Source organism: Rattus norvegicus, chromosome 11 (genome assembly GCF_021556685.1).
Source record: "Rattus norvegicus strain SHRSP/BbbUtx chromosome 11, alternate assembly SHRSP_T2T, whole genome shotgun sequence".
NCBI lineage: Eukaryota > Metazoa > Chordata > Mammalia > Rodentia > Muridae > Rattus > Rattus norvegicus.
Window position 1 is genome coordinate 41,004,931 of NC_141544.1, and position 15,126 is coordinate 41,020,056.

The 15,126-nt window shown below is 38.8% G+C and overlaps 1 protein-coding gene across 8 annotated transcripts in view; it reads right to left on the reverse strand.

Annotated features, from left to right (window-relative positions):
• Grik1 (glutamate ionotropic receptor kainate type subunit 1) overlaps positions 1-15,126 on the reverse strand; it is a 400,463-nt gene that overhangs the window by 155,061 nt on the left and 230,276 nt on the right. For all 8 annotated transcript variants that reach the window (XM_087575986.1, NM_001111114.1, NM_017241.2 and 5 more), the window contains 1 exon segment: positions 3,206-3,373. In XM_087575986.1, the coding sequence (XP_087432112.1) occupies positions 3,206-3,373 (168 nt within the window).

Genomic DNA, 15,126 nt, shown 5'->3' on the forward strand with positions numbered 1-15,126 from the left:
TAAATGTACAGCCAATCAACAATAAATCCTAAGGCCAACTCCCTGCAAATAAAAATGAGTTACTTGTCTCGGTTCGTTACCTCCAACCAGATGAAGGCTAAATACTTTCCTTGATCCCATGAGCACTGTGTGAGCTAACTAGCGAACCATTTGTCAAATGAATGTCCTATGAATTAAGTTCTGTCATATGGCAGGGTGACAATGGCGAGATTAGTATGGACAGAGAAGGTGACTAAAGTGCTTTGACTCCCATCTTTCTGAAGCTCGGATAGGAGTGCTCTGCCGTTGTTTTGCTTATTTCATTTCTTTTATTTAACTATTAGAAAATTCCTCATAGTTGCCATCACACATTGTCATCTTTGCTGTCTTTCTTTCCAATAGTCTTTAGGTGGTAGAATACTGATAAGTGTAAATGTACAGCCAATCAGCAATAAATCAGACGGCCAACTCTCTGCAAATAAAAGTGAGTTACTCAGGTAGGACCTTCAGATTATTGAAATATTTGTAGAGTGCATATAAGCAGGAAGGATACCTAATTAGTTACACTGGAATGGCTTGACCTAAAGGGATCTTTGGAAGACACTTGGTCTAAGCCACTCATTTCATACACAATGGACCTAATCATGGCCACTGGAGAGTAACAGAGTTGAACCAGAACTTGAGGACTCTAGGTCAAGGTCAGGCCTCTTTCTCCTACAACTATCAGGTCAATCATAGTTAATGTATATATTTAAAATCTAATTCCTAACATTTTTGTTGTTATAGGAACAAAAGTATTATGAGAAATTAGAATATTTACAATATAGGGAACCAGAGGCTCTATCATCCCTCAGCCCATCAACTTGGAATAATGCCTGATGATACTGCAGAAGACTAGGTTTGCTAGTCAAGTACAGTATTATACCTTGGTGCCTTTATTGAATGAAAAGTACAACTTGCACACTAAGGTGTTGCAAACTCAAGCGTATATTTCCACTGTTGGAAAAACAAATCACTAGGCAGGAATGGTGTCATTTATCAAGCACATTCTTATACATTTAAATATTTAAGCTTTTTTAAAATTTTTAACTATGATAAGTAGTATTTAAATATTCCTATTTTTCTCTGTATCTTAAATTACTTCTTTGATATAGATTCTAGGTGGTAGAGTTCACCATCTACTACAAAACTATCTTGGTATTTTTAAATTATATGCTACACATTAACCAAATTCTCATCCAGAAAGACTCGCCTATGCTCTGTTACCATGAAGATCAGTGTCTATTAATTGTATGTAAGTGGCTATTAAATACAGGTTTGTGTGTATCTTTCAAATTTAAATTGTAATTTTTTAAAAAATGAATTTGAGTGTTGTCAAATGAAAATAATTGAATACCTAAATTAAACAAATAGGCTTCTATAAATGAATTTATGTAAGAGATTTTATAATTATGTGAGTACCATATGTTTCTTTAAATTTCTTGGCTTAATTTAGAGAGAATGTAGAGTAAACTTTTGACAGCCATGTTGTGGCCATCTATGGGGTAGCTGATGTTGACAATTATTTTTAAGGACAACTTCTGACCTTCGATTGCTTGGTGCCAGTTGTCTGCACTAGCTATAGAGATAAAGAGCTTTCTGCAATGTGCTGAAGGTGTCAGTTGTCACTGTCCTCAAGCTTACTTCTGCATGTGTGTTCATTAGCCAGAACAGTGTGAGGATGGAAGCATGCAAATTGTTGACTTATCCCACACGAGAGAATAGAGACTCCTCTTAATGTGTCATGACTCTAGGATGCTAATGTTTCTTGACAGAAAATCAATCCTTTAGAATTCTGTTTGTTGGAGTGTTAAATTTACAAGTATGGTTGGGTCTTCAGATCACAAGAGAGCCTTCATTATGTGTATGGTGGGGGGAGTTGAAGTATCCCTATCAAATGTCATTGTTTTAGCTTTCTGTTGTGTTGTTCAACAATCTAAGAGATGATAAAGCCAGTTAGAGAGCGACAGAGATCTAATTCAGACAGTGCATATACAAGGATGCTTAATAAGCTTTAAAATGCTAGATAAATGTTTTTTTGGTTCTTTTTGAGGCTGAGTCATGCTATGTGGTCCAGGTTGATCTCACATTCATCTCCAACTCTTTAGTGCTGGGGTTTTAGTCACATACCATCATGCCCAGCCTTCTATCCAAAGAAAAGCAGGGTCATTACGCTAAAATTATGTTATATGTGGGAGCATTATTGCATTAATCTTTACTTGATAAAGAAAGCCTTTTTATTTTGTATATAACACTAATACCTGTAGACAAGTGTATCAGGCAAACGTATATTCTTTGATCTAAGATCATTTCTGTTAACCCCTTACACATGAAGTTACTTGGAAATCACCAGAAACATGGAGTTGATCATGTATGGTTTGTGGGTCTGCAAAAGGCACAGGTTGTTCTGGAAGGAAAAGAATTCTTGACAGGCAAAACCTTTGCTTTCTCAAAATCTTTATGCTGTGTATAGGTGATGTCTTTGTTAAAGGCCATGCTTCAGGTATATGAAATCATTAGAAAATTGTTCTGGAGGTTCCTGGTGAATATCTAAACCAGCCCTGCTGTCCCATAAGAATCAGTCCACCTGATAAAGCTTGCTGGCTATGTATAAATTTAATTACTATTTGATTACTTTTCTTCTGAACAGAAGAAAAAAGGAAATCGTGATTTGTTCACAGATTTAATCTTTTTATGGTTTTACAGAAAAGTGAAAAAACAATAGCGACAAGAAAATGAGTTGATGTTAGATAAGCCTAGCAGTTTGTTGGAGCCTTTTGTGATCCTGGGTTTGACTTGTGTATGTCCCGGTTACTTCCCCAGGCTTAGTGGATGTGACGTTCCACAACGTTTTATTTGACCACACTGTACAATTTCATGGTGGTATCTCAGCTTTAGGAAGGAAAAAACAGATCAAGCCTGACATTTTCCATTCACAGCTGAATCAGTTAATCATAGAGTAGAGGGCATTGAAGGGCAAGCTAAGCAGAAAGGCCCAGAAAACAGGGCTAGGCAGTGTCCATCAGATGAGTTCAGATCGAATTGATCAGTGATATTGGGGACCAGGAATTCTTACAAGCCATTAGCACTAAGCAACCCACTTTGAAGAAAGGTGAACAAGGGCAAAGGTCACCCATGCATCAGACTTATTACCCAAAGGAGCTTGGTAAAGTAGGAAAATAGTTACCTCTTCGGGAGGCTTCAAAACTATCAAAAAGATTAATTCTCTGGATGTCATAGGTTAATGTGGTATTGGGCATCAAGGTTCGGTTTCGGTTAATACTGGTGACTGCAAACTTGAAAGCTAATTCTTCAACATTAACAGGTTCATTTTCCACAGTTTCAAAAATCCCTCCTGCAGAAGCAAAAGAGATGCATGAGAAATGTTAGACAGGATGCCACAGCACTGCTTTAAAAGAAAACTGTAGACTGAAAACAAAATACCCAAACCATAAATGCTGGGATGACCAGGGTAGATACAGAAGCCAGGCTGAGTGTTATCAAGATGTGGTGCATGCAAATAAATAGTTCTCTTGGCATATGGATGCATGGAGTTTTAGATCTGATTCTGGGTGGATAATGCTTCTTAGATGGTATAGATAGATTCCAAATATTGTCTACCATGGAAGCATAGCTGATAATGCAGTGGAAAGCAATTTTCTTTGACTTTCATGGGAGTTGTGCTGTGTTTGACCTAGACATAACTTAAACTCTATTCTAGTAGGCACTCCTGCCTTGGAATTACAATGTCTTCATTGAAACCAGAGTTTTTAGGAGCTGAGGTAATAGCTCAGCAGTGATGGACAGGTGTATGGCTCTTCTAGAGGCCAAGCTCAGTTGCTAGAACCCACAGTAGACTGCCTGTAACTGATTGAAAGCCATTGTCCAGAGCACATGATATATTGTTGGGAGCCTGCACTCAAGTGCACCCCTAACTCCCACACTCACTCATGTGCATATCCTCCCCCACTCATGCACACCCCAACCCCACCCCTACACTCACATGCAGTCCAAACCCTACACTCATGTGCAGCCCCCACACACTCAGGTACACATCCCACTCACACACATATGCGTGATTAAAGATATATGAATTTGCTTTCAAAAGCAGACCTTCTAGACCTATCTGTAGTAGGTTTGGGCAGGGATGGATTGGGGATGAAATAATCCCACTCTGAGTTTTTTTTTTTCTGAATGAAAACATCTTTTCTAGGTTTTAGAGCTCAGAATTCTGAGGTCACGTTCTATATATCCCAGTATGTTCCAAAGCATAATGGGCAGATTTAAAGGTAATTTTCTCTGTTTGAAAAATCATTTGAATATACCCCAATGCAAACTTGGGTTCTAACTCTGGGGAAATCCATTCTTCCATGTCCTAGGTTCTGTTATGTTAACCATGGGTCCTTCTCTTACTCTAGACAATAATATCAAACTGATGCAGGTGTCAGCAGAGAGTCCTGCTCAGTCTTTGATGAAATATTGGTGCTGGATAGAGATGCTGTAGATATGGTCTGTTGTATGTTCTTAACATTCTTTAAATGTAGTCCTGAGATTATCTCAATAGACACAGACCATTCCATTGAAGCACCTCAATTTAGCTTAGTCCTTGATTTACTTGACTCTCTGCTTCCTCTGAAAATAGGTCTTAACTCACGTCTGTGGCATGCTGAATGCTAGTAAGCTATAATTTATCTCCTCTAATTGTTCCTTGCTAAGGGTCAGAATTAAATATTTACAAACTTGTTTGTGATGGTTAGAATCATGAATGCTATAAATTCTCTTTTGATTCAAGCAAACACACAAGCACATGTACACACACACACACACACACACACAATCTGCAATAAAACCACACATAGTCAACATGTACATGATTTCTGGTTGTTCTTTCTCAGGTGGAGAACTCCAATGTACTTTGAAAGATCGTTTGTTTTTTTTTAAAGCACATATATAGCTTTATGTTAAATTGAGTTTCTTTATTAATTACAGTGTCTACTTATGAGATATAAGAAGACCTATAGGTACCTAACTTGGCTTCTTTCAAGAAATTTCTGGCATTTATAGATCAATATCTTGAACCATTCATGTTTAGATTACTACTATAGTTCTTTTTAAAACCACAGTCATGTTAACCTTCACCCAAGGACCCAGGGGACATTTGTTCCAAAAGTATTATCAAGAAAATGTTTGTGTTTTCCTTGTGTCAATCACAAATGGGTAATTGGGGATGGACTCTCACTTTCTCTGGGTGCTGTGAGTCCATGGTGGCCTGACAGGTGAGGGGGTCAGGCAAGAAGTACTGAATGGTCCCAGGCAGATTGATGTAAGTGAGCTCATTGCTGCGGTCAAGGTGGCTCACCTGGAGGACTCTTGTTATTAGAATGTCCATAGTAGCCATTAGCAATCCTTTGTTCTCAATTCTATTTCCTCAGTCCCAGTAAGAACCCTATGATGAGAGTCCACAGCCCTCAGAACGTGGCTCTGTGGAGACCAAGGCATCTTCAGATGCTTGGACTGGAACTACATAGGGACAAAGTCAACCCTAGCCTTCAAGGAGAGCTTCAGAGGGTGTGTAGTATAGGCTGTGGCAGGGGATATTCTCCTGGATAAAGAATAAAGGTTCTGAAAGGTGGACCCTGGCTTTACCTAACTCTTCTTCAAGATTTTTAAGTTGAGGGAGGTAAATCATCCTAAGGTGGTTCTTCTGTGTAGTTTTCATCAAAAAATTGTAACTAACACGCTAACTAGGAGATATTTGTCCTGTTTTTGTAAATGTAAAAGAAGCAGAAATAATACACATTATAACCCAATAATTCAGTCACAAGCCTCATGTGTGACAACCTTGGATGTTTGCTTGTCCAATATTCACGTGTGTGCTCCTGTTTTCACACTGCCAAGCTCTCTATACTTTTGTCATGTCTAAAAGGGGATGGTAATTCTCTGTTGTTCCCCGGTCTATTGAGTAAATGGGAAAATTTAACCCACTATTTTGAAAACACGATTATTCCCCAAAGAAGGGTTAGCATTATTGAATATTGGCGGTGGCGATACCAACCAGTTGCTACCCATTTTGGAACTTCCTGCTCAGTTCAAAATTATTCCTCTGGTCTACAGTTACTTTCGCATACAGTTGCATGTCATTTTTATGGCCTGACATGTTTCCACCCTAAGCTCATAATAAGCTCTAACCCCAGTGCCCAATACCTTAAAAACTGACTGCATTTTATAAGGTAATTTAGGTTAGGATGAGGCAGCATGGGTGTTCCCTGATCCAGTCTGTTACTAAAAGAGAAAGAATGTGATGGGATTGGAAAGATGGTTCAGCAGTAGAGAGCACTTCCTGTTCTCTCAGAGCGTCTGGGTCTCAGTCTCAGTGTCCACATTGCAGCTGACAACCATCTGTAGCTCCAGTTCCCAGGACATGACACTCCGTTTTGACCTCTACAGGTACTGTGTACCCATGATCTATGGATCAATATGCATGCAGACAAAATTCCTATATGCATAAACTACAATAAATAAATGTTTAAAACAAAAGGAAACTGGAGTTCACTAACACAGGGTATATACCTGCATACAATCACAGAGAAGTTTACATGAGGACAAACAGAACCTTTAGTGGTGATCTGCAGGCAAGAAGACAAGCCTGCCATTCCTTGATCCTGTACTTTCAGTCTCTCAGACATGATGAAAATACATTTCTATTTCTATTATTTGAACCATGTCGTCTACTTACACTGTTTGTTTGTTTGTTTGTTTGTTTGTTTGTTTATGTAGCCTTAGGAAGCTAATGCATTCATCTTGCCTTTTTACCCTAAGGGTTTTCAAATGAAAACAAATTTAGTGATCAGTGTAAATCACCTTTATCTAAATAACATTTTCTTCTTGGAACTGTAATGTAAGATAAGCAAAGAGAAAGTTACTGTAAATCAGGTTAGGAGGCAGATGTGTATTCTGCTGCTGCTGCTGCACTGTTACCCAACTTTTGCTCAGGGAAAGCTCATATAGCAATATCCTGTACACGGATGAGGTTGTCTGCAAGGAGTGATGAGGGATGGCAGGGAGGGGTGTCCAACAGAAAGCTTTTCATTTGCACCAAGTAATTTTACATGGACACAGAAGACTTGTTCACCATGACAAATCTTAGTACTATTTGATTAATAGCATGGCCACTGAAGGCAACGTGTGGCACTTAGAGAAGCCGGAGAATAAATGTTCTGTTTTATGAGCCTTCTGAACATACACGGTGCATGGCATGTGTCAGCTTTCCTTCACTGTAATGAAATACCTGAAGTACTTTATTTATAAAACGAAAAGGTGTATTTTGGCTCAGCCCTTCGGAGATTCTTGCCCATGACTTATTGGCTCCTTGACTTTGGGATATGATGAGGTAATAAATCATGGTAAGAGTGCATGAAGTACACACTGCTCAGTTTGTGACCAGAAAGCAAAGAGGGGAAGAGGAAGGTCCTCTTTGAGGACATTACTTCAGGGACCTAAGGATTTCCCATAAGGTTGCACCTCATCCAGGTCTTCAATACCCTGAACAGTGCCATTCTGGAAACCATACCTTTAGCAAACTGATCTTTTAAAGCATATACGATATTTGAACTCTAACAAATAATTTTCAAACTTTTCCTAGTTCATATTCCATTCTTAAAGAATCAAAATGAGAGGGCTGAATAAACTTTATGAAGATCCCTAACCTTTCTCAAGAGTGCCCTGATTTCTTTATTGTCTTTTTGGCTTCCAAGGATTTTCCAATCTTCGTAACCTGCCTTTCTGTCAGTTTCTATAGACCACAGAAAGTATCATGTAGATACAGAGGCACAGACTTAGAAAACATGCTATTATTATTGCCAACCATCACCATCCTGGCTCCTTCCAGATGGGATTTGACTGGATTACAGGTAGGGATTGTAACAGGGGCTCACTTTACCCCTTGAAAAACATCAAGAAACTGAATAGGAAATTTTTACCTCATTAGTGACCAAACAACGTGAAAGCCATGTGGGAACAGAGTCCTGTTCACATAAAAAGATTATTGTTTTGATTAGGCTTGACTTACAATAAATATATAGCTATTGAGATGCCTACTAAGAGGACAGGCATATCTTCATCCCATGTTTACTTGAGTAAAAATCTGAAAGAACCGAGGCATGGATGGTAGAGGTTGGGCGAAGAGTGTTCTATTCAGAGAGAGCAAAGTGATAAGAGACTGGCGCTATTTTTTGGGTCTTTTTTTAAAGGACTTCAGTGGCTGAAATTTGAGTGAGCTAGATTTTGGATAAAAGAGCTTAATCAAGTGGTAGAGGTGGATTGGAGTAGATTATGGAGAGATTAGTAAACAATGACAAGATTATGGTTTCATTCTAAGAGGCATGAAAAGCTAGTGGTAGGCTTTGAACAGAGTGGTTGAGTGATGTTTCCTACTGCAAGAAAGTTGGTGTAGTTGCTGTAGTTTGTGTTAATGAGGAAATGGGCAAGAAGCAAACACAAGAAGGTCTAGTCTTGTACCTGTTCTACAAGAGGCTAATAATTTAGCTGAGAAATGATGCTGATTAAGTTTAGATTGTTGTTATTGATGATGCAAAAAAATCCCATTGAATAGCAGGTAGGGCTGGTAAGGTTCTCAGACAAAGCATAAGAGACGAGAATGAAGGATGACATTGTGTTTGGAGACTTAAGCAGTCATTGATATTGCTGAAGAGTAGGACAGGGAGCTGGCTTGGAGTGTGAATGATTATTTTGTGACGCCTCTTAGGTGTTTAAGAGAAAATGTCAGCCAGGGAGTTTGCTATACTCATGCAGATGATATAGAGGTTGTTTCCAAATGTGGAAGTTAGGGTGTCATTACAATGGGAGTGATAGTCCTGGAGAAAAATCACTTAACAGCAAGGACAGACAATCTGAGGATTTCCCAGAGCCTGGAATATACAGGAGCTGAATCACTTGGATAATGGAAGGAGGAGGCAGGGCACTCTCAGCTCCCTGAACTTGGATTCTGGCTTCTAGAATTGTTAGAAAATCCATTACTTTTACTTTATATAATCAAGGGTAAAGGTGTGTGTGTGTGTGTGTGTGTTTGTGTGTGTGTGTTTGTGTGTCTCTGTGTGTGTCTGTATGTGTATGTGTGTGTGCATGTGTGTGTGTGCATGTGTGTGTGTTTGTGTGTCTCTGTGTGTGTCTATATGTCTGTGTGTGTATGTGTGTTCAGGTGAGTGTGTGTATGTGTGTATGTGTGTGAGTGTGAGTCTGTGTGTGTGTTCAGGTGAGTGTCTATATGTGTGTGTATGTGTGTGTGTGTGTTTTGTATGTACATCTGTGCATGTACTTGGGCATGCACATCTTGAACTTGAGTGTTGAGGTCAGTAGTTAATATCAGTGTCTTCTTCAATCACTCTCTATTTTGAGTTTTGTTTTGCTTTGTTTTGGAGACAGGATCCCTTACAGAGTCCGGACCTCACCAGTTCAGCTAGGTTGTGCTCCAGGGATCCCCTTATCTGCCTTCTTAGTACTGGGACTACAGATGAATTCTGTACATCTGACATTTTACATGGCTCCCGGGGATCTAAACACAGATCCTCACGTTTTTGACAAGCATTTTATTGGGTAATTTATTTCAGTAGCTCTCGAATAATTTTCTATAGCAGTTACAGAGTACTGATGCGATATTCAGGTAGACTTTTTTTTTTTTTAGTTTAGAACTTTATCCATATAATTGGAAGTGTCAGAAGAGGAGGAGAGCAGGTAGAGGTGAGAAGGGTGGGTGAAACATTGCCAAAATGGCCCTTGTAGGTGCTGTTGAGATGACACACCCATTTCCTGCAGCGCTCTTCTGAGTGCCCATTTCCAGCATTGAAGCCAAGGCTGAGGACTTTCTCAAGATGAACTATTGGAAATACTACCAGGCAACAGGTCCCCGTGTTCCTTTTCTATGGAGGTTTGACACAGTACACTTCCACAATGAGGATCACTCCTTTCTGAACTTCCACTCACTTAGTTAAGGAAAAAGAAAAACAAAATAACAAAAACCAAATGTTCCACAGATAAACTGTATTCTAGTTTCTTAAGGTAATGAGTGATTTTTAAGACTATAGTTTGGAGTAGGGCAATGTGGTATCTTAGAAAGTCTTGGGGCTGGGGATTTAGCTCAGTGGTAGAGCGCTTACCTAGGAAGCGCAAGGCCCTGGGTTCGGTCCCCAGCTCTGAAAAAAAGAACCAAAAAAAAGAAAGTCTTTTGCTGTACATATAATAAGGGGAAAATGCACATACTCTCTCCTATGTATGGTGCATGATATTCGGTAGACTTATTTTTAATTGTTTTCTCCTTGAATGGATTTAAAATGACTAAATTTTGGTGCAGAGTACATTTTGATAAATCTACATATGCATATATCCATTTGTAAAATATGTGCTGGTCTTTTAAGTATAAGGAGAATATTTCCCACTTCCATTGGTTATTGTTTCTCTTTGATGAAAACATTCCACAATCTTCTGTTGTAGGAAATATAAATATATAGTAAGCATATATAATAAATTGCTAACTATATAGTCACATCACTATGCTTTGAAAACTAGAGCTTTTTCTTCATAGTCAACTATATTTGATAGCTGTCAAATGTGCTTTCCTGATATTTGCCACTATTAGCTGATTTTCATTATTCCATTTCTTCTTCCCAAAGTGTCATTTTATTCAGCCCTTTCAATAGCTATTTTTTTAACTCTCTGATTTCTGATGCTATTTTGCAAATACTCCACTTTACTCTATTACAGGATTTATCTGTATTTTTTTAAATCTATTTCATTTTCCTACTTATTTGAAGAGTGCAGGATCAAATCAGGATATTGCTATATTTGTGCTGATAAACTGTACACACCCCTAACTAGCTGCTGTATGTCCACTGTGACAAACTGTGAGGTCATTCAGGAAACAAGGGCGATCTATTAAATGACAATCTAGAAATGGGAAGCTCTGGTGCTGGCTCCTGTTTTGCATTCATGTAGATGAACAACCATCCCAGAAGCTGTCAACAGAAAACAAGATGGCAATTTGATCTATTCCTTTGCTGATAGCTGCTTCTTAAATACACAATATTATATTGCCTCCCTTTATTGCCACATCCATAATTCTACTTTATTGCATCATAAGCAATTTATTCGAGGCTCATATTTACTGCACCTTTAATTTCAAGGTTACACATTTAATTTCTAAGATTCCCTTTCACATCCAGTGTCTCTCTTCCTGTCTTACTTTGGGCACTAACACTGCCTTAACGATCTTATGTAGATGAATGTGGGTGGGAATCAGGTGTTCTGTCACTTAATGGAAGAGAAATGGATAAGGAGAGTTTTAAATCTTTCAGAAAGGCTAGCGTGAGGGGAGAGTTATAGGCTAAAGACAAGTGGAGCCTCAGTGGTCTGGCTGTGACCCAACCTTCTACAAGTCGCCTCATATATCAGTGTCCTTTATAAGGAAGAATCCATTTTATTCCATACCTGGGATAACAACCATATTTAAATTCTCTTTTTGATGCTTCAAAGAGATCTGTATAAGTTCAGTATAAATGCCCTCCAAATGGAGGGACACATGTCTATGAGGAATAACTGACATCCTTCAGAAGGTAGATAGTCAGAGGAAGGAGGAATTCTGAGATTTTCTACAGATGCTATACGTAGTTGTTCCTACTAAGTGTATTCCACATTAAAAGTAAAGATAGCCCTTCAAAATCAAAATATTCTTATAGTATCTTTCAATATTCAGTTTGTTTTTGAAACATTTTGGTTATCTGTTAGTGCGTAGGGTGATGCTAGCATTAGGGGATGACGTACAATGAAGGGTACCCTGGTTCTTGCCTTCAGAGAGATGCCAATCTTAAGTGATAGACTTCAGAAAGGGAAGCCATGTACATTAATCAATTACTCAACCAACAAAGCCCAGGCACACTCCTTGTCTCTTTCTATGAGGAATATTTCAGCAAGGGGTGAAATTGGTTATTTTGGTGAATTTGATGAGGATAGTCCTTTTCAAAAATAGTCTCAAGGCCTCTGAAATCAAAACTTAAATTATTAAAGTATCGTAGGTTCGTGATATCCTACTGCTGGGAAATGAGATCATCATGTTGAAAAGTCACCTACGCTCTTGCAATTACTTCACCATCATTTACAGAAGGACATTGACTGTATGGAATGAAGACAAACTGATAGATAATATACAGATTCCTTATAAAATATGATATACTGAATTACACACACACACACACACACACACACACACACACACACACACACCTGGCTTAGAGGATAAAAACAGTTGCCACCAAACTTGATGATCTGAGTTTGATCCCCTGTAGCCAAAAGTTTGAAGAACAGAACCAACTCAAACAACTTGTCTTGTAATTGCCACATGAATACCATGGGACATATGCCAAACTCTCCCAGATGAGCATATTTTAAAATGTCATTAAAAAGGCATGAAGCCACGTAATTTGTGACAATATATCCCTGCCTGGAGGATGACTTCTTGACTGTGGTTAAGTCCAGCTTGTAAGGATCAGTGCTGTGTGATCTTCATCATTGGAACACCGATATGTTGATCTTAGAGGCCGATATGAGAATGGTTCCAAAAGTCTTAGAAGACTAGATGATTGTGAGATGAGGAGGGTTGGTCATAAACACAGTATAGTACCATATCTAGCTGGATAGGATGATCAGCAAATACATATCTCAGAGTAGTTAGGAAGGAAGAATTTTTCTTGTACTTGTCAAGAATGATATGATAATTACTTAAAAGTCCTAGATTGTTGGGGGGAGGGCGGCAATGGGGGGAGGATGGGAAGGGGAACACCCATAAAGAAGGGGAGGGGGGAGGGGGATGTTTGCCCAGAAACCAGGAAAGGGAATAATACTCGAAATGTATATAAGAAATACTCAAATTAATAAAAAAAAGTCCTAACTACCTCATATCCATATAAGTCAGAGTCATAGTATATTTTATAAGCATATTTTTTTATATCTATTAAAGGTCAATCAAAAACTTTCTTTACTCAGAGCCTCCCTACTGCTTGAGTGTAGGAGTATTTCCTTGAGAGTACTAATGGTTACTTGCTGGGACATAAGCATAGTCCAGTATTCCCAGTAAAGACCTGTCCAGTTGATGGGATGTTCAGTCTTATGCCTAAGCATTGAGGCACATGAAGCACTTTTTTCTGCCAACACAGAGACCTGGGAGGCCAGAGAGGCGGTTGATATATGTGGCGAGACCTACTGCCTTTTCCCATTACTGAATTTGTGGCAATGATTGCTTTTTCTCTCCCAACCATTACCTCCCATGGTCCCCAAGCACTTTCAAAGTTCCCTTCTCCTCAGGCTGCCAAGCACCTTCATTTCATGCAGGGATGGCTGGTGTCCTAGTCAACTGCGGGTTCCAGGCAGCAACCAGGAATGTTGCCAACGAAGTAATGCCCAAAACCTTTACTCTTATAAAAGTCTGGGATTGCTTTAATATCTCTTGAGAGCAGTTATATTTCTATCTTTTAACATCTCATTTAAATGACATGTATTCGCATGAAAACTCTCCTGATTCCTTTTTTCTGCTTATTAATTAAAAGGTTAGAAGATGCCAAGTTCACAGCCCAGTGTTCCAAGAAAGCTTAATTGTATGTTTTATTCTAGTTTATGTCCGCTGTATTTTTCAGCTGGCAATTTCTGTTTGCTAAGAAGGAAAGGCTGTTGTTAAAATGAAATCTGGGGGTCTGAAGCCAGAACAAATAGTGGCTCACAGCTCCTGTTGGGCAGCATTTATCAATGCATAGACATGGGAGACACAAAAGGCCTTTAGTGGTCAAACATGTTTGGGAAGCCCTGCCTAGCATCAGTCCTGTTGGAAAATCACATTACACAGCAGTGTGCACATTGCCCACAAGCCATGCAATAAGAAAGCAATTCAAGTCTGCTTAACCCAGTACTCTTCTAAAATTCTCTTGATCACAGGACACATTCTCCTGGAACTGTGGCCAGTTGTCTTGATAACCACATTTTAAAAGCAATTTGATCCAGAGATCTGCTTACATTTGGACTAAAATAATATGTACTTTAAAATAGTACTTTCATGCATTTTTAAATGAAAAGCTAGATAGGTTTTTAATCAGAAGTATAAACTCTCCAACGATGATACTACTACCTCTAAAGACATATTAGATATGAACCATGAATTTTAACTTTAATTTCCACTTACAAATACATATTCTTAACAAGAAGATGATCTCTTTGCAAAAATACCCCTGTCTCTGGTCAGTCTTATCTGGAAGTTACATTGTTCACAGTACGTATCTCCTTGATGCTTAATGTCAATATGAAGTACTCGGCTGTCTGTCCCTCTTATTTCTGTATTCCCAAGTTCTCCAACAGCTAACAGATACCCTTCTTATAACATTTTTTATTCACTGATATTAAAATCGTGAAAAATGGCCCCTTGAGGCAATAATGTAATGTCTAAGAAAGTTCCAGAACCTTGGATGCAAACTTCTGTCTGTTGAGGGTTCTCGGCCTGTAATGTTTATGCTTGAGACAGAATTCATTATTGCTCATCAAGTTACTCTAGGCGCTAAGCATCAGCTCACAATCTGTAGATTGTGACCCTTTTAGTGCTGCATATCCAATATTTACGTTGTGGTTCCTAACAGTACCCAAATTACAGTTATGAAGTAGCGACAAAATAACTGTATGCATTACGGAGGTTGAAAACCACTGCTCTAGAGTCTAGAGCCTAGTAGGTTTCAGTTGAGGTATGTTTCTAAGTTCCACTCTGAGATTCAACACAATTAAACAGAATCAGCTGGGGATGCGCTCAACATTAAAATACTTGCCTGACATGCGCAGTGTCTTAGGTTCAATTCCCTAGGCTACACGAGACAAAGTAAATATTGTAAGTCATTGAAATAAAAGTTAACCATGACACGAAATACAAGTGACCCCAATGGAAGCCACTTCTAAGAAAAAAATCTCTAGTGAGTTAGTAAGGCTCCAGATAAGGGAGAACCCCAGTACGCCTGTTCAGGAGAGCTAAGGGATGACCTACAAACAGCAAGGTTAGATTTCATGTCGCCG